The sequence below is a fragment of the Geotrypetes seraphini genome, chromosome 4, assembly GCF_902459505.1.
Source record: "Geotrypetes seraphini chromosome 4, aGeoSer1.1, whole genome shotgun sequence".
Lineage (NCBI taxonomy): Eukaryota > Metazoa > Chordata > Amphibia > Gymnophiona > Dermophiidae > Geotrypetes > Geotrypetes seraphini.
Window position 1 is genome coordinate 192,554,087 of NC_047087.1, and position 24,668 is coordinate 192,578,754.

General features: G+C 41.5%; 1 protein-coding gene across 4 annotated transcripts in view; it reads right to left on the reverse strand.

Moving 5' to 3' along the window:
- Positions 1-2,581: 2,581 nt before the first annotated feature.
- HELLS (helicase, lymphoid specific) overlaps positions 2,582-24,668 on the reverse strand; it is a 258,918-nt gene continuing 236,831 nt past the window's right edge. For 3 of the 4 annotated variants that reach the window (XM_033943358.1, XM_033943360.1, XM_033943361.1), the window contains exon 22: positions 2,582-3,760. In XM_033943358.1, coding sequence (XP_033799249.1) covers positions 3,645-3,760 — 116 coding nt within the window. In that variant the 3' untranslated portion in view covers positions 2,582-3,644. The remainder of the gene's footprint in view (positions 3,761-24,668) is intronic. The other variant, XM_033943362.1, reaches the window with a different exon arrangement.

Below are 24,668 nucleotides of genomic sequence, written 5' to 3' on the forward strand. Positions count from 1 at the left end.
CCTCATTCTCACCACGGAGAATCGGCCCTTCACACTCTAGACTGCAAACGTGCCTTGGCTTTCTACCTGGATCGCACCAAGCCACACAGAACCACTCCTCAACTTTTTGTCTCCTTCGACCCTAACAAGTTGGGAAGACCCGTATCAAAGCGCACCATCTCTAATTGGATGGCGGCTTGTATCTCTTCCTGCTATGCCCAGGCTGGATTATCACTTCCTTGTAAGGTCACAGCCCATAAGGTCAGAGCAATGGCAGCCTCAGTAGCATTCCTCAGATCAACACCAATCGAGGAAATTTGCAAGGCTGCCACCTGGTCCTCGGTTCACACATTCACCTCACATTATTGTCTGGATACCCTCTCCAGACGGGATGGACAGTTTGGCCAAACAGTATTGAAAAATTTATTCTCTTAAGTCGCCAACTCCCCCTCCATCCCACTGAGGTTAGCTTGGAGGTCACCCACTAGTGAGAATACCTGCCTGCTTGTCCTGGGATAAAGCAATGTTACTTACCGTAACAGTTGTTATCCAGGGACAGCAGGCAGCTATTCTCACGTCCCACCCACCTCCCCTGGGTTGGCTTCTCAGGCTAGCTACCTGAACTGAGGAGACACGCCCGGATCTCCGGGTAGGAAGGCACCGGCGCATGCGCGGTGCGGGCATCTAGAAACTTTAAGTTTCTACAAGCAACACGTGCTTGTGAGACGTCCGTACCGGGGCTCTGTCTGATGACATCACCCACTAGTGAGAATAGCTGCCTGCTGTCCCTGGATAACAACTGTTACGGTAAGTAACATTGCTTTACGGTAAGTAACTGTGCTTTTTCTCTTCATTGGCAAGGAGATACCCCCACATTCCAGGAAAAGATCTTTAAAGCCATGAGGCCTACAGATCCCCTACAGGAGCAAAAAGCACAAGAAAAGTCACAAAGAAAGGGGACCAGCCCAGCCTCTAGTATCCAGCCAGGTTTCAAAAATAAAGAATGAATTCCTTCCAAACAGGAGATATCAAAAGAAAACTTCCAGGTCGTCTTCCACCAAAGAAAAAGAAATCCCCACCCACCCAAGTTAGTTGCTTGTAGACTTTCATTAGAGAACAAAGCTATAAACAGAGACAGCCCTACTTACTGGAACAATCGACTAACCCAAACCACCTCAACCAGACACAGGAGAACCCACAATATTCACATACCCACCAACCAAAAATGTCAAAAGAAGAAAAATGTATGATAACCTACTGCCACCAGAGCAGCGAAACTGGACCGACAGCTCACCAATCTGCTGACTTCAACCACAGACTACAAAACCTTCAAAAAAGAAACAAAAACCCTACTCTTCAAAAAATACATAAAACCAATATAACACAATCTAACAGGCTCGGAGCTCCTCCTGCAATTACCAACTTCTTCTTAACAAATTAGAAAATGCTCAAACTTTTCCTATGTCTTAATATCTTAACAATAAGTTCTTCCTATGTCACAATAACTCTTATGTAATGCTCAAACTTTTCCTAAGTACTTTTTAATATCTTAATAAATATGTTCTTCCTATTATCATAACAACTCTTATGTAATCCGCCTTGAACTGCAAGGTAAAGGCGGAACAGAAATCACTAATGTAATGTAATGTAACATGGACTGAAGCTGTGGATGAATGATTTTGTTTTTGATGTCAGTGGAGTATTTTTCAGGCTTGTGATGATCTGTGCTCTATTGAATATTCTGTTAGTTCAAGAGCTAAGAATCTGTTTTTCTCCACATTGTATTTTATGATTTTCTTTTGCTTTTCAGTCTTTTGGATGAATGTATGAAAGCCCAACAATAACAACTATAACACAGATAGTAATTGTGCCAAGAGATTTTATGGGCATTCTCACCATCTTTTACCACCAGAGAAATTCACAGACATATACACACATGGTGTTTTGCTGCTGCTTGTCTGCTTTCCCTATCAAGTATAGTTCTTGCAGTTGCTGCAAGCTTTCTGGCTCAGCCTGCAGCTGTCCACACACTCTTCCCCCCATTCTTAATCCTTCTCAGTCCAGTACTCCTTGCAGAGCTCAGACCCTTCTAAATTCATCTAAACAGAATAGGAGCTTGCTACTTGCTCATCTCTTTCCTTCCTACCTATGAATGGAGCTGCCTTCCAGTGCTCCCACACCCAAAACCCTGGATCTTTACTGAACCAGAGCTGATTTGATTTCTGGTGCTGCTAATAACACTAGAAGCAGAATTGGAAAATTGCAGATAAAGGTCTAAACTTTGGACATTTTTCAGTCTGTTCAGTCATTCTTTTGCAAAAATCTGAATGGTCCTGCATAAGCTAGATAGCTGGCAAATTAGCTTATTGAATCCTGAGCAAAACTGACAGCCCCCTTAAATATTTGAGCCCTAAGCATGTACCTAGTTTGCCTATGCCTTAATGCAGCACAGACTACAGGTGCAAATCAGGTCTAGCCCAATCTGTTCAGAAATAAAATACAACTTAGCAGTCAGATTGCCAAAATCATTATAGTGCTACTCCACAAAATAAATCCAGATGAAACAGCAACCAGTAATACAAACTGAAGGAAACAAAGGACACAGATTTCAGTAACACATTTATTAGATCTAATTCAACTTAAAACCATTTACATATTGGCAAATACCAAGTCATAAGTCATAGTATATCCTGTACATACTGGGTTATTGACCACACCAAAACATGTTCTTGGTTGATCATTATGCAGCAAATCTCAGCAGAATATCCCTGCTTAATATATAATTATTAAGAACTAACAAGGATAATGTCTAAGTCCCAGCTAAAGCCACTGTGTAACAGCAGCCTTTGTAATTGGTACTCACACACTGCTAAAATATAACTACTTTTCACCACTTTCTTTTCTTTTCAGTATTTACCTATCTTTGAGAGTTAATTTCAAAATAAGCTCCATATATAGAATGAATGTAGTCAACCAAGGTGATACAATAAATTATTATTCTATAAATTGAGGAAGCATGACCTGGTGAAACTGCAGATCAAAGGGTAATCAGGTTGAAACCCCAAAACTGTAACAACTCAAACCAAATGATTCAATACCTGACAGTTGGTGATAGCTAGGTTCTAGACCAACCAGACTACAGAGACCCACACAATTGGAAGTTCAGGCAAGAGCCTTACAAGCTATGGTAACTGATGAGATTATTACAAAGTTCGCTGGTAAGACATGGGTGGAGGTTAAGCATGGAATCTAATGTGTACCTATTTTCACCCACTAACAGGAATGCCCAGGACAGTTTCAATAAAAACTTAATAAAATCTCTAAAAACAAACATTTCTTACATAACTGAGATAGCAGAAAATAAATGAAGGGGAAAATAAAAGATGACTTGGGCAAGGAGTTATATCCTATAGCAGTCAAACTTCTATTAGGTGGCAACTGGAATATATCCTCAGCCATATGAACTTCTATAACTGGACAGATTAGGTAGTAAATGACAAAGACCAGTTGACATATGTTACCAACTACTTTTGTTATTTAGCCTTAAAATAAACCTGTTTAAACCCAGATTTTGATTGCTAGGTTATTAGTGAACAGTAAATCTTTGCAAAATTCTTTAGAACACTTAAAACCCTCAAAAAATATTGAAAACATATTTAGAATCTCTAACTAGTTATTTCAAGTTGCAATGTAGGTTGTACACTGGAGTCTTCATGATTTTCAAAAATCTTGAAAATACCACTTTTCTCCTTTATAATTGATTTGCCATTTTTCATTTCATCTAAAGGGGAAAAAAATGAGATATTTAACAGCACAAAAACATGAATCTATGGAATATTTTTGTCTCTAAAGGCACAGATCCCAGCACTTTAAAACAAAGGAGCAGAATGAATACAGTTTCAAGACAAATTCAACATTTAAACACTGAACCAAGTGTTCTGAGAACTTTCTGGTAACATGCCACTTGTGACCGCTTCCTCCACATGTCCTTTAAAAAGAGATTATGTTCTTACCTTGATAATATCTTTTCCAGTAGATAGGGATGGTATGCTGAATAATAGGGTTTGTCCATGCCTGCTCGCAAGCATTCTGCAAAAGATGTCAATATCGGCTCCTCCTCCTTCCCAGTCTCTGCTGCCTCCTTCAGTTCGTACCAAAGCTGGCAACAGCCTTACATAAGAAAACAGGAGGAGGGGAACTCCCCAAAATCAGATGTCTGATCTGCTCAGATGAATTTAAAATGATCACTGAATGAACAGTAATGTAGTGAAAACATTAACATGCCTCTGAGAGGAACAATGAATGTAAGAACATTACAGCCTGAACATTTATGGAGCTCAACCATTTCTCCTTATATACAGTATACAGACTCTTCATATTTCCAGTCTGACAGGAAAAATTTTAGCAGTGTAGCTTACTGATACGCTTGAGTTAAAGTAGGCACATCAAACAATTGCTGGGTGAGGATATAGCATACCATCCTTATCTACTGGAAAAGATCATCAAGGTAAAAACCTAATCTCTTTTTCTAGTGGAATAGAAATGGTATGCTGAACAATAGGGATGTACCTAAGCAGATCCCAAACTCAACAGTGGGAGAGATTAGCCTATACATAGTACTGAGGGCACCGAAAGCTGCAACCTGTTGTGCTGCTCTGTCCACTCTGTAGAATTTGGTGAAAGTATGAAGCAAAGGCAAGATTACTGATCTACAAATCTCCTCAGGAGGAATTGCTCTTGCTTCCGCCCAAAAGGAGGCCACTCCTCTTGTCAAAAGCACCTTCAACAAAATAGGTGGCTGTTTGCCTCAACTGATGTAGGCAGAAAATCACTATGAATCCATCTAGAGATGGTGGCCTTGGAAGCGCTCTGCCTCATCTCATCTGAATGGTTAACATGAAAAGATGATCTGAGAGATGAAACACATTGTTCACTACCAGGTTAATGCAATAGGTCTCTTCTGATGTCCGAAACCTTCAAGGCCTTATCTTTTTTCTTGGACCCTGCGGTGTGAAACATTGGCAGTCTAACTTCTTGGTTGACCTGAAATGCCAAAATGACATTCAGCAAAAAGGAGGAAGCCTTCTGCAAAGTCACTCCTTCCGTGACAGGGCCTGCAATTCTGAGACCCTCCAGGCAGAAGAAACTGCCATCAAGAAGACTTCTTTAACCGACAAGTACATGGGGAAAGCTTCCTGTAAGGGCTCACATGGGGCTCTGCTGAGTCCCTGTAAGACTATATTAAGGTTCCAGGATGGAAACTGTTTGCAAATCGGAAGCCGTAGTCTCAGGGCACCCTTAAGGAATCTGACTATGTCCGGGTGGGCCACTAGTGAAGTTCTCTTCTTTTGGACCCAGAAACAGGAGAGTCCTGCCACTTGAACTCTAAGGGACGCTACTGCCATTCCTTTGTCAAGGCCTTCATGCAAGAACGTCAGTATAGATGAGATGGTAGCATTGCCTAGATCAGACTGCTCTTTGCTGCACCAGCACTGAAATCGCTCCCATGCCATAGAATAAGCTGAAAACATCAGCTTTTTAACTCAGAGTAGCAATGACTACTTCTAAGTATCCTTTATGGACTAGAACTGTGTGCTTAAGAGTCATGCTGTAAGACCAATCCAATCTTTCAGTTTATATACCGGATCATCCTCCAGTCAACAGAGGCTCTACTCGGTTTATACAATAAGAGGTTGTAATAGTTTCTTCAAATAAAATTACTCATGTAACGATTTTTTGAAAGAGAAAAGTCTTTAGATATTTTCTAAAGACATAAAGAGATCTGATCTCAACCAAAGCATCCTCGATCTTCTAGGGTAATCGTCCCCTGCTAGAGTAAGTCTGGATGTACTTGATGTTTGAGCCTTTGCTCCTTTTGTAGATATTAGATCCGCATACCAAGGGCATCTGGGCCAATTTGGCACTACAAGAACTACTGTTCTTGTGTGATGAGCGATGCAGTGAATCATTCGGCTTATCATGGGCCAAGGGGGAAACACAACCAGCAGCCTGGTTTCTGGCCATGGTGTCTAGCCCTATACTTCCAGGCTCGTATCTGCATCTGAATAACCGATTCACCTTCTTGTTCTTTGCAGTTGCCATGAGGTTGAACCTCAGGCGACCCCATCTTGTCACAATGGCCTGGAAAACTTTCAGAGACAATGCCCATGCTCCTGGTTTCAATGTCTGTCTACTGAGGTAATCCACTCGAATACAGTCTACACCTGCAGAAAGTGCTTGCAGGTGTATTTCTCCCCAACAGAACAATGCTTTTAAAATGCCTACATTTTAGGCATTAGGTAGATGCGTTAGGACACAGAGCAGCATGCAATGGAAGTGAAAGAAGTGATTATCCCTAATAGTGGTAAACAATTTCTCATTAGAACCTATTCTGATTGTGAAACAAGCCAAGTCATCTATGGAATTCAATGCCCCTGTGGTAAATGGTATATTGGGCAAACTAACAAGGTTAAACTATGTATTGCACAATACTTGGGTAATTTAAGGATGGAAAATTGTGAGGCTCCATTGGTGTCCCATTGGAGGCAGTTAAATTATGTAATTGATGACTTGAAATTTGTAGTATTAATTCAAGCTAATTTAACTCATGGGGGTAATATATCTAAAATCTTGTTACAAAAAGAATGACGACTAATTTATCAATGGGGAACCACTGAACCAGTAGGTTTAAAAAGGGAAATTGAATGGTATTCCATTTGATCTGGACAATAGGCCAATTCAAATAATTAAGTTCAGGAGCTTTCAATTAACATCTTCAGGTTAAATGTCAGTAGGTTTTAGCCAGCACCAGACACCTTGATGCCAGAACAATGAACAAAGTATGGTGATTTGTATCCTGCCCTTGGCATCTGTTTATTTTCAGTATGATATATTTAGGTTAAAAAAATTTTTGTGTGTGTATTCAATCTGTTTTAAAATTACTTTTTGACAAAGAAAAAAGAACAGAACATATTAATAACGGGTTACAGGTAGCCTGATTGCAATAGGTGACAGCTCCTGATACATTTATAATTATGATTAGCACACTCAGTAAAGGTATAATAAGGAGTGTGTTATTCCTAGAAATGATTAAACTATGAAGTATAATTTAGGTTTCCACTGCACAGTGATTCGTAATAGTTGCCCATACATTATTAAATGATATAGTATTAGATTTTACAGCAGCAACCTTTTCAAATTTTACATTCAGACATACAGTGTTTCACTATGCATTATAATTCAGTGAAGCAAGATTTTTCCAGTTAGATATAATAGTTTTCAACACAATCAACAGTAAACACCTGAGCAGTTTCGCTTCGTATTTATCCAGTCTACTTTCTATTGTGACCTCACCAAATATTACAGCAGGATAAGACAATTGGTCTCTAATAGGAAGCAAACAACATATGGTAGACCAGGGGTGCCCAATAGGTCGATTGCGATCGACCGGTAGCTCGCCAAGGCAAAGTGAGTCGATCATCCAGGACTCCCTTTGCCTTGGCGATCTATCGGGCCGATCAATCTTCCTCTCCCTGACGTCAATTCTGCCGTCGGAGAGGAAGTTCGGGCCAGCCAATCGCTGCCTGGCTGGGCGGAACTTCCTCTCCAACGGCAGAATTGACGTCGGGGAGGGGAAGATTGGTTGTCCTGAAGCAGAGAGAGCATGTGGCGGCGGCGGCTTTGGGGCCTGTTATCCATTGGCGGCGTTTGGGTCCTGTTTCCCGATGGCAGCGGCAGTAACTTGGGGAAGTTGGGGGAGGGAATGAGGTGTGGAGGAGAGGAAGCATACAGGCTGAAAGAAAGATTGGATGCACAGTCAGAAGAAAGTGCAACCAGAGACTCATGAAATCACCAGACAAGGTAGGAAAAATGATTTTATTTTAAATTTAGTGGTCAAAATGTGTTTGAATTTATATCTGCTGTCTATATTTTACAATATGGTCCCCTTTTACTAAACCGCAATAGTGGTTTTTAGCTTAGAGAGCCTGAGCGTCGAGAGCAGCGCTGGGCATTCAGCGCAGCTCCCTGCGCTAAAAACTGCTATTGTGGTTTAGTAAAAAGGGAAGGGGGTATATTTGTCTATTTTTGTATGGTTGTTACTGAGGTGACAGTGCACAGTCATCTGCTTTGACCTCTTTGAAAAAACCCCGGAATAGGAATGATAATTAACAATTCTATGCGTACAGTGTGCGTTGTGTTTTTTTAAAATTTTATTGTTGGTAGATCATTTTGACCTGATCATTTTAAAAGTAGCTCGCGAGTCAAAAAAGTGTGGGCACCCCTGTGGTAGACCATTCCTCTGACCAGAATATTTGTCAAATGTGGGCAATAAAATAACAATGGACTTATTACAAAGGGTGCCAATGGACTTATTACAAAGACCAACATATGTTAGAACCAGATAGATTAAGTTTTGAAAGTATATAAGGGGTCCAGTATGCTCTGTGTAGCAGAAAGAACATTGTATCGCAGCAGAAGATTTCAGGGTTTTACGTGATAATATCCAAATGTGCTGCCATTCTGTGGAAGTTGAAGTTATTATTTATGTCCTTGGCCCAGATGTCATATAAGGCTATCGGTGCTTTAAATTTTACACCAAGAGGATGCTTCTCCTTTGCGAAGGATGAAGGCCTTACAGAAATTTAGAATAGATGGAGTAGCAGAAGATAGTGATTCAGACCGAAGGTACGTGGTTATGCAGTGGCGAAGTTGGATCCAATGAAAATAGTGACTAGAAGGCAACTTGAAAGATGAAGCTAATGCTTGAAAGTCCATTGATTCTTTATCCTGAAATAAGTGTTTGACCAAATTCCCAGTTTGTGCCAGGACTTCCACTCTATGTATTGACCTTGAATTTTTAATTTTGGATTGTGCCATACAGACGATGATGTAATTGTGCCTCATTTGATATCCAATCATTTGTCTACTTCTGAGAGAGCATTACTAGTTGAGACAATAATTATGCTATCCTTTAGAGCACAGGTGTCGAAGTCGGTCCTCGAGGGCCGGAATCCAGTCGGGTTTTCAGGATTTCCCCAATGAATCTGCATGAGATCTATGTGCATGCACTGCTTTCAATGCATATTCATTGGGGAAATCCAGAAAACCCGACTGGATTCCGGCCCTCGAGGAGGGACTTTGACACCCCTGCTTTAAAGTATTAGTAGATGACATAAACAATACATATTTCAATTATGTCTTGTCAAGAAGTTTGTATTCAAGCTGCAATCAGCTGTGCAATTGGGGCTCCTCCAGCCATTTTGATCCTTGATGACACAGAAAAGCAATATGATAATCATATAGACTAGGGAAGTTGACACCTCCATTTTATTTAGTGCATTTCTGTTTCTTCAAAGAGATATGCAGTGATTTATTATTCCACAGGAATTTGGTCATCATCAATTCAAATTTAAAGTAAGATGAGTTGGGGAACAAAAAAAAAGGTATCATCAATAATATATATGTTATTTTTGGTACAAGTATCATCTTTATGGTGTCCAGATGACCCCCACCAGGAAAGTTTTAATGGGGAACCAGTGGTCTCTGAGAGTTTCAATAGTGCTGGCAATATATTCTAAATTGTATTCCTGGATCTCTTCAGTCGAGCGACCAAATTATGTACCCAGATATTTAAGTTTATACCTTGAGAATTTTAGGTTCCATTGTTTGATGGAGTCCCCACATGATAGTCCAGACAAGGGTATTACTTTGGTCTTAGAGAGGTTCGATTTCTAGCCAGATCTTTTTGAATAAACACTGTTAGTCTGTAAGATGTATGTTATTGATTGCAACTCAGTAGAAATCAACGTCATCTGCGTATGCTGACAATTTTATTTCCAACTCTTCGAGCCGGAAACCTTTAATGTCTGAATTAGATCTGAGTGCTATTAGCAATGGTTCTAGTGCCACATTAAATAATAAAGACAAAATGTGAGTAGCCTTGACATGTGCTTCACAAGGGATAGAAATTTTCCGATAAGACATCATTAATTCTCAGTTTGGTAGACGGGTTGGAGTACAATACATGTCCCATCTTGATGAAATTGTCATGGAAGCCAAACCATTCCATGACTCTGAATAGAAAGGGCCACTTGACACAGTCGAAGGCTTTTTCAGCTTCCAAAGCCATTGCAACCATAGGCTCCTATTTATGTTGAGCCTGCATGATGATATGAGTAAAGAGTCTCGTATTGTCACTTGATAGCTTACCATACATGAAACCATTTTGATCACTATGAATAATTTTAGACAATACCAACTGAAGTCTTAGATCCAATAATTTAGCAAAAATCTTGGCATCCACAATGAGTGACAATGATTTGTAATTTTTAACCAGAGGGTCTTTTTCTGGTTTCAGCAGCACAATTATGATTGCTTCCGTAAAGGTACCGGGTGCTTCGCCCCGATCAATAAGGTGTGAAAAGTACTGTAGTAGAATTGGTAACAATAAACTTTGGAAGGCCTGAAAAAGGCCTGAAAAATTCTACAGAAAGGCCATCAGGGCCTGGTGCTTTTACTTTAGCCATGGATTGAATTACTTCCTCTAGCTCTGAGTAGAGAATTGGTGCCATAAGTAATTTTCTTCATCCATTAAGCTATCATGAGGTAAGTCCTGCAAAAAGGGTTCAAACAAATGATTATCAAGCTGATCTGATAATGATTTATAGAAATGATGAAATTGAGAGAAAATGTCTTGGCTGTTTATAGAGAGTCAGAGTCATCTTTCATGGCAGGAATAGAAGTCTTTTCAGATTTGATTTTTACATATTCAGCTAATTGATATCCATTTTTATTCATGTTTTCAGAATATACGGATCTCATGAACTTCTCAGGCCACTACAGAGCTAAGCATTAAGTTGTATTCATATTTTAAGTTTTGGAGGCGATATGAGAGGTGGATATTTGTCGGATCTTTATGATTGTCCTCAACAGTTTTTGTTGCTCCAGTACTTTTAGGGATTCATTTCTTTCTTTTGCTTGGCAATATATGAGATCATGGTACCTCTGATGTAAGATTTAAAAGCACCCCAAGTAATTTGCCATGATGTGTCAGCAATCATATTATGTTCAAAAAATTATTTAATATTTGTGGCAGTAGATAGATATAAAGTTATCATCTGTGAGCAGAGAAGAGTTGAATCTCCATAAGCCCTTACTTCTCTGTTTTCCAAGATTTTTATGTGTGAGTAAAATAAGGACATGATCAGATATTGCTATTTCTTGGATGTCTGAGGTCTCTAGTTAAACGACCAATGAGTAGCTGGTCAGAAAAAAGTCAATACTGGAGTATGACGAGTGTGGTGAAGAATAAAAGGTGAAGAGTCCTTTTGGTGCATCAATCTCCAAGGATCAATAAGTTTCAATTGAAAGATAATATCTTGTAGTCTGTACCAAGATTTAGATTTTTTTATATAATACTTTAGATTTTCTGCCTAGATCAGGGTTCATGATTAGATTGAAATCACCCCCTAAAATGCATGGATCACCACCTGTTTGCAAAATCATGTCAGCCAAGTTGTGAAAGAATGCTGGGTTATCCATATTTGGTGCATATATATTGATGACAGAAATGATAGTAGAATCAATGTCCAGGTCGATTTTAATCCGTCTTCCTTCTGAGTCAATGGTATGTGATAAAATTTTAATGCCTGGTTGTTTTCTTATTAATGTAATAACACCATTTCTTTTCCAATCGCTGGTGGAAATAATGGATATGCCCATTTTGGTGTAATTTTAGCAGATTCAATTGTTGATAGGTGTGATTCTTGTATGAACATGTCAGGGTAGAATTGGTCTACATAGTTCAGGATTTTCCTACATTTGATTGGGTTATGTAAGCCTTTAATATTTAGAGAGAAGCAGTTGAATGACAGTCATATAGGTGATATAGATTCCAATGGGGAAAACCACAAACTGCTCAAGTGATCAGGTGCACTGTATATACAGGGCATATTCATGGCTGAGTACACTAAATACATGAAAAAAATTACCCCAGAAGCAAAGTATAATCGGTATGAAAATGTTTTAATGCAACCTATAATAAAGAAACACATTAGCATAACAATTAGTAATGCTCTATGGATAAGTAACCCAAAACAGAAAACCCAGAAAGAGTTAAACCAGCAAATAAATGATAACATGTGAAATCATGAGATAACTTGAGAACCACATTGAAAGAAGTGGTATACAACATCATTTTAGGTAGTCAAAATAGCTAGTATCAAACAGGTTTATAAAACTTACTATGACTACATTCTTGTTCTTAATAAATGTAGGCTGAACTGTGAATAGTTAGAAATCCCTTTTTTGTTTTTCAATGAATTCAGCCAGTTCCAGCGGGTTGGAAAAGACCTTGGTGGAGCTCTTATATGTAACCCATAACATTCTATATTTGACGCCAATAGCCATTAATTTGGGATGGGATGATAACAATGTTTCCATCTTTTGGCAGATTCCTTAGCCAAATTGAGTACAAAAAGAAACTTGTTACCCTCAAACAATATTGGTGCATGAAGCTTGGCAAGTTGCATGATCTTTGCTGCGCCATCACCAAGTTTTAAAGATATCACAATTGGCCTCAGGTATCTGTTTTGCTGTGAGATTTATGGTGTGAAGTTTATATATAATGGAGGATAGGGACTCCTCATTGCTTTTATTAGAATTGTTTTATTTACAGGCAACAAAGGATCAACACTCTTCCGCTTATTAGGCTTGCCTGTAGCCATATTTGAGCTAATGATATGAATGCAAGCGAGATGCTGGTGATGAAAATTAGATGATTTCTCAAGGCTTTTTCAATATTCTTTGCTGGAGCATGCTCTCTAGGTTTCCATTCGTGTTGGTGCTCACTAGCACCCCCTAAGGTAAACCTTTGATAAAACATTGGTCATTGTTTAACTATGTAGAAGATTTTTTAAAAGATGATTCACTGTAATGTGTATTTATAGGTATTTAAGAGCATTTAGAGTCTCCTTTGATCTCAGCTCCTGATGATGCCTAGATGGTGAAACACAGTCTTGTGTTGAGCTGGTCAATTACAAGTTAACCACCCCTGATATAGAAGTATTAGGGTCTAGGGACTCCATCTCTACCAATTTTGAGGCAAAATGATGTTTTTAAAAAGTTGAACTTAGAAAGAAAAAATACCCCTCCCCTCAGTTCCCATAGGCTGTCACAGCCTGTATTCACAGACCATGTGTTAGGGAAAAGATGCTGCGACCTGCTTCGATTCCATGAAAGAGTAGCTGTATCTGGAGAGATTTTCTGCCTCAAGACACTGGTCAGTTGTCATGAGATCTTCGGGCTGCCTGTCGGACCTTAGTCGGACAGAGCCTCCACATCAGTATCGTGACATAGAAAGAAAGGATGGGGGAACCACAGTGAGCACCCTGAAGAATGCTATTGATGCCTAACCCGGAAGTTTGGTGGTGCAAGGAGCTGCAGGAGCCCAGCAGCCTGATGAGGGGAAATATGGACTCCAGCAGAGGAGGGATGCCAATGTTGGAAACTCAGCAGGGAGGTGTTGGTCTGGAAACTCAACTACCCTCCACTACCAGTGAAGTAGAGGTGAGAGGAACTTCTAGTGGGAACAACATAGGTTTTGGGGAGTTGAAAAGACCAGAAATGATTGATATGGAAGTGCTGTGGCAGGCCATATCTATGATGGACGCCAACCTAAAATTGAGTCTTTCAACTATAAAAATTATTTATGGAACTATCTATTCCAAAGTAGAACAGAAGGACTGCAACTATCTAAATTAAGTGAGAACTTGGAGAAACAAGAAGAAAATTTGAAAGAAGTAAAGACTGTCCAGTTGGAATTGGTAAAGGAAAGATCATTCACTTCCCGCAAGTTGGAGAACTTTGAAAACTCACTTAGGAAAGACATTTTAAGATTTCTGAATTTTCCCAAATGCCCCAGTTATCTCCCCAGTGGAAATGGTGAGAAAATATTTTCGAGAAGTCCTAGCCATCCCTTTGGAAAATTTACCTCCAATTGTTAGGGCTTATTACCTGGATATAAGGAGACCTCAAGGGGAGTCGACTCCTAAGGAAAAATCTAAGGACAATGTTGATCTGTCTTTATTTCTGGAGAGTTCTCTTGAGGTGGTTACAGATAGAACTACTCTTCTGCTGATTCTAGCCTTGGAAAGTGATAGGGAATATGTTTTATGTTTATATTTCCTTCATGTAAATGACAAATTTTGGGGCTTAAATGTTAGAATTTTTCCAGATTTAGCACAAAAACCCAGAGGCGCAGAAAGGAGTTCTTGGCCTTGCAGCCTAGAATCCTGGCCCTTGGAGCTATTTTTTTGTTAAAATTTCCAGCAAAATGTTTTATTTTCTATCAAAATAAAAATTTTCTTTTTTTTGAGCCTAAACAGTTATTAGATTTTTTAGGACCAAAAGAAGGGTTGGTTCCTTAGTCCATTGATGAATGACCTGACTATCAGCTGTAGGGTGGATAACCATTGCTGTTACTCTAATTTAGAATAATTTTCTCAATTTATTGAAATGTATTTCCTTTCTTGAATCCAATATTTGTGGCCATTTAGCTGATTGTATTTCTAATATACACTTAGGTGTATTTATGTTAACTTTTTTTCTTTTTGTATATTCTGATCCGTTGTCAAGACTGTTATGCTTGATGAAAATATAAAAGGATATAAATAAATTAAAAAAAAAACCAAAACCCTATAAATGACCGAAAAACCTAACAAAATAATAAAGAAATAAAGGGAGCAGATCAGTACAACACCTTCGTGCTCGCCTGCAGAAGGAAGAACTGAAGGTTATAGGAAGTTTCACCACCACACATTTCATTCCCAGGATCTTTCGCCCCCCACAAATTTTGCCCCCGGAAACTTTTGCCCCCAACATTCTCTCAGTTCTGAATTCCAATATCATGATCATTAAGAATTATTATTACCATTTTTGCTGGTCTTGCTCATTTGACTATGCCACTCAAGTAAATTTTTATGGCTATAAAGCATTTTTACATTGTGCGCATTTCAAATCTTTTGCTATATTGCAGTACTTTCTGACCCATTCAAAAGGCCACAGTGAAATTTTATTTTTCATCAAAAAGTCTAAAATCAAGAAACAAAATCGTAAAAATAAAAAATACATAGTAAACAAAAATAATCAAGTAAAAAGTCAAAGCAACAAGAGAAGTAAATATGGCTGCGATGATTTGTCCCATTCCAAGAGAGGGTCTAGGACAGTTTCATTGCAATGAACTGTCCACGATGAATCCAATTAGTCTCCCTGCCCTCCCCAATGCAGCATTATCAGTGCACCCCTCCCAGACCTGTGTATGTGTGGGGGCAATGCCCTCCCACTCACCAAGATATGAAAAATAAGATTTCATTGTGATGGGGCAGGGGCAATTCCCCCCCAACCACGATGTGAAAAATAAAATCTTATTGTGATGGGGTAATGCCCCTCCAACACACCCAAGATATGAAAAATAAAATTTAATTGTGATGGTGGGCAATGCCCTCCCAACGCCAAGATATGAAAAATAAAATTTCACTGTGGGGGGGGGCAATGTTCCCCAATATTTCAAAAATAAAATTTTATTGTGATTGCCTCATGACCCCCAAAATATGAAAAAATAATATTTCATTGTGACGACATGAATGGGCCAAAAATTTTTGGTCAAGTGAACAAAGATTACAATGGCATGTTCAGATGAACAAACATTCACAAAATGAGGTCAATGCTGGGCTAGTAATGATTATGATATTACAATTTAGTACAGCAGTGAATGTTGGGGGAGAAAATTCCAGGGGTGAAATGTGGGGGGAGAAAATTCCAGATGCTGAATTGAAGGGAAGGAGGAAATCTGTGATTGACATCTTTTACAAAATGCTTGCGAGCAGGCATGGACAACCATGTTGTTCAGCATACCATCCCTATTGCACTGGAAAGAGAAATTAGGTTCTTACCCACTAATTTTCTTTCTGTCAGCTTGTAGACTGGTATAGTCCTAACAAATGGGTTATATGTCTCACTGCTACCAGCAGGTGGACACTGAAAACAAACTTGTATATCAGTATAGCTTCCCCTCTACCAATCCATTCTAGCCAAGCAGAACCTAGGAAAGACTTCAACTGAAATCATTATAACATATTCTCAACAGGAGGATAAAAAACAACAAACATTAATTACTGTTGGAACATGTGTAGAACTTAATCCTGGAATAGAAAACATCCCCACAGCTCACCAGCTGAACCATAGATGCTGTTCTTAATTCTCCATGGCCCTAGAAAAATTCTAGAACCCGCCGAAAAAAACTAAATCTGCACACAAGCAAAACAAAAACTCCACAAGTCTACAAGCTAACAGAAAGAAAATTAGCAGGTAAGAACCTAATTTCTCCTTCTGTATCACTTGGTATACTGGCATAGTCCTTACGAATGTACCAAAGCAGTACCCATTAAGGGTGGGACCCCCGAACGGCCAACACCAGAACATGTTCACCGAATACTGCGTCCTGACGTGCTTGAACATTCACACGGTAGTGTTGTACAAAAGAATGCAGAGAAGACCAAACTGCAACCTTGCAAATATCCACTGGAGGCACTAGAGAAGACTCAGCCCAAGAAGCTTCCTGACCCCTAGTGAATGAGCCTTGAGAAATTCTGGAACAGATACTATTCGAAAGGGTCCAGAGAAGAGCAACTAAAATGGTAAAGGGGCTGGATGAGTTGCTGTACAGCGAGAGATTAGAGAAACTGGGCCTCTTCTCCCTTGAAAAGAGGAGACTGAGAGGAGACATGATAGAAACATTTAAGTTATTGAAGGGAATAGACTTAGTAGATAAAGACAGGTTGTTCACCCTCTCTAAGGTAGGGAGAACGAGAGGGCACTCTCTAAAGTTAAAAGGGGATAGATTCCGTACAAACATAAGGAAGTTCTTCTTCACCCAGAGAGTGGTGGAAAACTGGAATGCTCTTCTGGAGGTTGTTATAGGGGATAACACCCTAAAGAGATTCAAGACAAAGTTAGACAAGTTCCTGCTGAACTGGAACGTATGCAGGTAGGGCTGGTCTCACTTAGGGCACTGTTCTTTGACCTAAGGGCCGCCAAGGGAACAGACTGCTGGGCATGATGGACCAATAGTCTGACCCAGAAGCGGCAATTTTTTATGTTCTTAGGCTTCTTCAGAAGATAAGCGGAAGCAGTCTCCTTGATCCAGCATGCAATAGTAGCCTTAGAAGCGCCATCCCCTTACGAGGACCCGATAGAAGGACAAAGAGATGGTCTGATTTCCTGATCTCCTGGGTCCTCTGCACATAAGAGCGAAGGACCCGACTGACATATAACTTGTACAACTGTCTCTGCTCGGAAAAGCCTTCCCAGCTACCCAACACCGGGAGGACCACTGCCTGATTGACATGAAAAGGAGAAACTACCTTTGGCAGAAATGAGGGAATAGGCCTCAAGACAACCCGCTCCCTAGAAAACTTCAAAAAGGGAGTCCTACAAGAGAAAGCCTGCAGTTCCGAAACACATCTAGCTGAAGTAATAGCCACCAAGAAGACCACTTTAAGAGTAAGATCCTTCAAAGAGCAGTTGCCCAACGGTATAAAAGGAGGGCGCACTAAAACTGACAGAACCAGATTCAGATCCCAAGATGGAACAGAGGGTCGTACAGAAGGCTTGAGCAACTTGGCCACCTGCAGGAATGGCAGTCAAATGCTGACCTTTCAATAACCCCCGAAAGGCTAACAAGGCTGCAAGCTGAACCCAGACACCAAGCCAGTCCCCTATCCAGGCCATCCTGCAAGAACTCTAAGATATTAGGCAGGGAAGTGCGAAAAGATACTACTCCACGCGGATCACACCACTCCTCAAATAGACGCCAAGCCCTCACATAAGCTCGAGAAGTGGAAAGCCTCCGGGACCCCAAGAGAGCTGAGATCACTTTATCTGAATACCCCTTCTTACCTAGGCGACCCCTTTCAAGAGCCAAGCCTTAAGACAGAAGGGACCCAGATCGAACAGGGGAAGGGGACCCTGAGTCAGAAGGTCATCCAAGAGAGGCAGAGGAAGAGGATCCGTCACCAGATTCCTCACCAGATCCACGTACCATGGCCGAGCCAATCCTGAGTCACGAGAACCACATGGCCTGGATGTCGAATTATGCGGAGAACTCCTCTGCCCACTAATGGCCATGGAGGGAAAACATACAACAGCCCCTCCATTGACCATGGTTGAACCAGAGAATCTAGGCCCTCGGCCTGACCGTCTCTGCAACGACTGAAGAAGTGGGGCATTTTGGCATTGACACTTGTGGCCATCAGGTCCAAGAGGGGCTGACCCCAAAACTGCAATAGCAACTGAAAAGCCACCAGGCTGAGATACCACTCTCCAGGATCTAGCACATGACGACTTCGGAAGCCCGCTTGAACATTCTCCATTCCGGCTATGTGGGAATGTTCCCGACTATGAGCAGAGCCACCACCTGTGTCACCAAAGTGCTCCTGGTGCCCCCCTGATGATTGGCATAGGCCACCTACATGGCATTGTCTAACAGAACCCTGAATGACTTGTCCATCAGAAAGGCCTGGAAGGCTAGCACCGCCAGATGGATGGCTCTGGTCTCCAAGACATTGATCGACCAAGAAGCTTCCTCCGTGGACCAGGCACCCTGAGCTGAGTGACCTGGACACTGAGCTCCCCAACTAAGAAGACCGTCATCCGTGAGCAGCACCATCCACTGCGGCTGATCCAGACTCATCCCTTGTACAAGATTATGGGGAGGGGGGGTCTGGAGCCACCAACGAAGACTCCCCGAGCTAAGCCCGGAAGCGGAACAGGGTGATTCAGACTGTGCCTCTAAGAAGAAGAGTATACTGAAGAGGACACAGATGGACCCGTGACCACCTCACTAAATCGAGGGAAGCTGCCACTGACCCCAAGACTTTGAGGAAATCCTGCGCCTGACACCGGGACGCCATAAGCAGACGAATCTGAGATTGCAATTTGCATACCCGGGCCTCCGGAAGGAAGACCTTCCCCAAGAAGGTGTCAAACAGCACTCCAAGATACTTCAGATGTGGAGAGGGAGGTAGCTGGCTCTTGGCAAGGCTGACCACCCACCCCAGCGACTGCAGAAACTCCACCACCCGAACTGTGACGCAGGTGCTCTCCTGTAATGACTTCGCCCAGTCATCCAGGTAAAGATTAACTAGAATGCCCTCTTTTTGCAACTCCGCCACAACAACCACCAACACCTCGGTGAACGTCCACGGAACCCTGGCCAGACCAAAGGGAAGTGCACAGAACTGAAAGTGTTGCCCCAAGATCGCAAAGTGCAAAAAGCGATGATGGGAGGTCCAAATAGGAATGTGAAAGTAGGCCTCTGTCAGATCTGGAGAGTTCAGAAACTCCCCCAGCTGAACCGCTAAAATCACAGACCGCAATTTCCATGCGGAAGGAAGGCACATGAAAAGCCCTGTTGAACCCGGCCAATTTAGGATGGGTCGAAAGGTCCCTTTTTCCTTTGGCACCACAAAGTAAATCGAGTACCAACCTGTGCCCTACTCCTGCGGGAGAATTGGAACCACAGTGTGGAGATCTAACAATCTTTGAAGGGTCTGGCGAATGGCCTGCTGCTTCCATGCCACCTGCAAGGGAGATGATCTGGCAAGGAATGGGCAAATTCCAGAGCATAACCGTCCCAAATCACCTCCAGAATCCACTGATTGGATGTGATGTCTGCCCACTTCGGATAAAAAACCTTCAGACGGGCGCCCACCAGAACCAAGACGGGCACTGGCAATGAGTCATTGGGCAGGATCGGTGGCAGGGGACCCGGCGGGCACCGGGGACTCTGCCATACCTTGCTCTGTATTTCCAGAACAGGGGGAAGGTCACCTGAGGAAACTGAGATGAAGGAGGAGGTTCCCGCTGAAATTGGACCTGAAAATGCCAAAATCGGAGTTCCTGCTGCCTACTGCATCTGAAAGCCTGGGACTTTCCTATCGCTGAGGCCAAGGAACCGACCGATGCAAAAAGGGATTCCCCAACCGCACTGTCAGGGGAAGTTCAGGCTTCCTCGCGATCCGAAGCCAACTCGCAAGGCACCATCAGCGAGGCGCCCTGGCTGCCGGCAGCCACTGCCGACGAGGCTGCCCTATTGCTCTGGCCTGCACACTGCATGCACAGGCCGGCTGAGAGTTCCTCGCGTCTGGAGCACTTTTTCCCTTTAAAAATGCTCATTGTGCTGAAAACCGTCCTAGCTGAAAGAAAAAGTGCCAGTTAGATGAGAAAACAGTAAAAAGGCAGTTTTAAAGGGAAATGAATCCTTTAGACTGGCACACTTCAGGATTTTTTTTTTTTTTAACAGAATAGACTCCACGGCTCTCAAAGCTGGAGGGCTGAGGCACGTCTACAAAAATATGAGGAGGTGGATGAAGGTGGAGGGAGGGACCCAGCACGAGACCCGCCAGGTTTAAACACCCCCGAGGTCAGTCAGATCCTCAAACAGGACCCATCCAAGCTCTATCCGGCACAAAAGGGGAACCCAGGAGTCCAAAACAAAATTCCAACAGTACTAAGAGGGAAGCCGAATTAGACTTCCTATCTGCTATGGAGACTGAGACAGAATGGATTGGTAGAGAGGAAGCTATATTGATATACAAGTTTGTTCTCAGTCTCCACCTGCTGGTAGCAGTGAGGCATATAACCCATTCATAAGGATGGGTCTACAACCAGTCTACCAAGCGATACAGAATAGAGACTTAAGCCTAATCAGGGCTCTTCGGTCTGTAAATCCTCAAGTGTTTTCAACAAGGGAGCACCATGTCTCCCTATGCTCATATTTTCTCTTTCTTTGCCTACATTTCCAGACCTGTGAATACAGAACTAAGTAGGAACTGACAGCTTTAAGGAAGACCAAGGGGAGGGTATGTTTAAGTATTTTGCTGATATACTATGAATATTACCTATTTTCAGTTGATTACACAATTTAAAATATTATTAAAGCAAGAAACAGAACCTGGCATTTAAAAATTAACTAGAGTAAGAACTGCTGCATAAAGGACTTATCCACCTTTTTTTCACCTTACTGAATTAAATAGGAAAACTTTTAAATTGATGCTACAACAGCAACAAGGCCTCTTTTCTCATATAATATATATTTTAATTATGTTATAGTTATTGTTCTTTGTTTAAAAAAGGGGTAAAATGTTCTTATCAGATGATCAGGTTTCTCAAAATAAGACCATGATGTAGACTGTGAATCAAGACTTCCTTCAAATAGGGTCTGTAAATCAGACTGTCAGAGAAGCCCCACAAGATCTAATTAACCCTGACAGCTGCATCTCAGTTAAAAATAATTCCAAAGGCCTTTTGATAGGAATGACCGATTAGGTTCTTATCTTGATAATCTAGGTTAAGATACACAGGAGTCCATACTTTAGCTGTTGATTTCCACTTCCTGAGAAATTGAAGAAGGTTATCACTTTAAAATCTTGAACTCCTCCCCTTCTGCAGTGAACAGCTCTTCAGTTGGTACCAAAGCAATCAAACTCCACTGAAACAGAAGAAAAGAGAAGTAGGAGCATGGGGAACTTCTTCGGCAACAAACATATTCTGCTCTGAAATTTAACAAATAGAACAATGATCAATAAACATTTAACATGCAAACTGAATAAATTACACACACAAGTAGCTAGGAGTCAAAGTGTACTGCAATTACACTATGAACCGCAAAAAACATACCAAGAGGTCTTAAGACAGATAATGGCAACGTGCGAGGTAGAAAGCAGGTGAATCAAAAGTCCATAAAAGGTAGGCAGTATGGACTCCTGTGTATCTTAATAGAACCCATATTATTGAGGTAAGAACCTAATCTGTTACATAAATCCTGGAGTCCATACTTTAGCTGATGTACCAAAGCAGTGCCATACGTCTAGGGAGGGACAGATGCGCCTTCCTGCAGAACAGAGGTCCCAAATGTGGCATCCTATTGCGCTGCTATATCTACTCTATATAACTTTGTAAAGGTGTGCAAAGTAGCCCAAGTAGCAGCTATGCAGATCTCATCAGGTGAAATTGCCTGGGAAACCGCCCAGGAGGCCACTACACCACTGGTGGAATGCGCTGTCAGGGAAATCGGCAGCTGTTTCCTGGTAGAAATGTAGGAGAAGGAGGAGATTACCATTCAGATCCATCTGGCAATGGTTGCCTTGAAGGCTGGTCTGGCCTGCCCCGCCTTGAGTGACTGGTCAGTACAAAGATGATCAGAAAGTCTGGAGCCATTAAGTCTTCTCCAGGTAGATGAGCAGGGTCCTGTACACATCCAGCTTGTGCATAAGTCTGTCCTGTTTAGCAGAACCCGTAGGCTGAAAGGCAGGCAAACGGATTTCCTGATTTGACATGGAAGGCAGAAACCACCTTCAGAAGAAAGGCAGTAATTGTGCAAAGAGAAACACCCGACTCCGTGAAATGGAGAAATGGTTCTCTGCAGGAGAGAGCATGCAATTCAGAGATCCTTCTTGCTGAGATTATGGCAACCAAAAATACTGTCTTGACTGTAAAGTCTAGCAGGGTAGCCTCTGAAAGAGGCTAATATTGAGTACGAGCCAGGCCCTTCAAGACCACATTGATGTTCCAAGACGGGAATAGTTTGCACAACAGGGTCTCAGTTTGAGAACCCCCCTCAAAAACCAAGTTATATCCAGATGAGAATCCAAAGACTGAAGACCATTTTGTGCCCGAAAGCACGAGATACCAGCAATCTGCACTTTGACATAACATAAATAACATAACATAAATTTTTATTTAAATATCAGATAAGCCTTCCGGTATATGCTGTTTACAAAAGAGGAAAGCTGACCAGTGTCAGCGAGCTACAATAAGATAGAAGATTAGAAGCAGACTTACAAAGGAGGTTGACAGAAAGTAATTATAAAGTGGTAGAAAGATTAAGACAAGAGTTGCTATATAACTTGAAGCATTGGTATGAGCTGCAAGATTTGAGGTGTCTTCCGGGAGGATCTAGGAAGGACTGATGAATTTGGGAAAAAGGTATGTTTTTGGAGGTTTCTAAAGTGCATGTAAGAGACAAATGCTTTAACCAGTTGGTTCAGTTCTGGGTGGCAGCTTGGTAAGATAGTCTGTTAATAAATCTTTTTTTGGGTACATCCTTTAATTGTGGGGAAGGTGAAATATGCTTAATGATGTGTGGAATTAGTGAGGTAGTTCGGCAGAAGACCATATAATGCTTTGTAAAAGAGGCATCCGAATTTGAAGAACACTCGACCTTCGATCGTCAGCCAATGCAGCTTTTGATAGAATGGAGTTATGTGGTTGAATTTTTTTAGGTTAAAGATTAGCCTGACAGCAGTGTTTTGGATGATGCTTTGTTTCCGGAAGTGTCTACATGGGCCTGCTAGGTACACCATGTTGCAATAGTCAAGGATGCTTAATACTAGTGCCTGGACTAGGAGCCGTAATAGTGCTACTTCAAAGTATTTTCTAATGGACCTGAGTTTCCATAGTGTGTTGAAGCCTTTACGTACGACAATGTCCACTTGGGCTGACACGGTGGACACCCAGGATTTTAATTTTAAGGTGAGGGAGTCCATTGTGAAATTGGTGGATGAGGCTATTAAGAATTTTGTTTTCTCTGTATTTAGTTTTAGTTTGGATTGCGCAATCTAGTCTTCTATTGTAGACAAGATCAAGTCTACTCTCTGTATTTCTTTGTGCATCAGGAGGGTAACGGGGAGAACAATGGTAATATCATCAGCATAGTTGTAGTGGGCGATGTTTAAGCTGCTCAGGTGGTCACCTAGAGGGGCTAGGTAGACATTGAAGAGGAGGAGCGACAATGGGGAGCCTTGTAGAACACCACAGCTGCTGGTCCATTTGTGAGATAGTTTGTCTTCTGATTGAACTTGATAGCTGAGAGATTTCAGGAAGCCTCGGAACCAGTTGAGGACATTTCCTGATATTCTGAAGGAGTCTAGGCGGAGTAGTAGCAAGTCATGGTCTACTAGGTCAAAAGCACTGTTGAGGTCCAATTGGAGTATGAGTGCGTTAAGTCCCTTGTTTAGTAGTATACTGTAAAGGTCATTGAGAAGGGAGGTGATTAGTGTTTTCGTGCTGAATGAAGGTCTGAAGCCTGATTGGGAATCATGGAGCAGATGAAATTGATCTAGGTAGTTCATTAGCTGTGTTTGGATTGATCCCTCCATGAGTTTTATGAGTAATGGGATTAGTGCAATAGGTCTGTAGTTTTCAGACTGTGAGGTAGGTTTTTTTTTTGTCCTTTAGGAAAAGTTTAATGATGTAGCCTCTTCCTGTGGGGAATTCCCCTCTGCATAGTGTGTCAGTTAGCCAGGTGTAGAGATCAGATAGGAACCTGTCTGGGGCTTTAGCCATTAGTGCAAGGGGACAGGAGTCTATGAGAGAGTATTTTTGAGCATATTTCTTAAATAAGTGGTTGAAGTGAGTCCAGTTAGGTGGAGAGAAAGAGTACCAGTACATGCTGACTCAGTGTGCGGGTGTCCTTAGATTCAGTGGGATTATGCAGGTGATGGATTTCTTTGCAATGAAAGAGTCTCTTGCTGTTTGTATTTTAGAGCAGAAGTAGTTTGCAGTTGGTGCAACGTCTTGGGTAGTGCATGTAATAGGACAGGTATCTGCCAGGTTGGTGACTAGTTGGAATA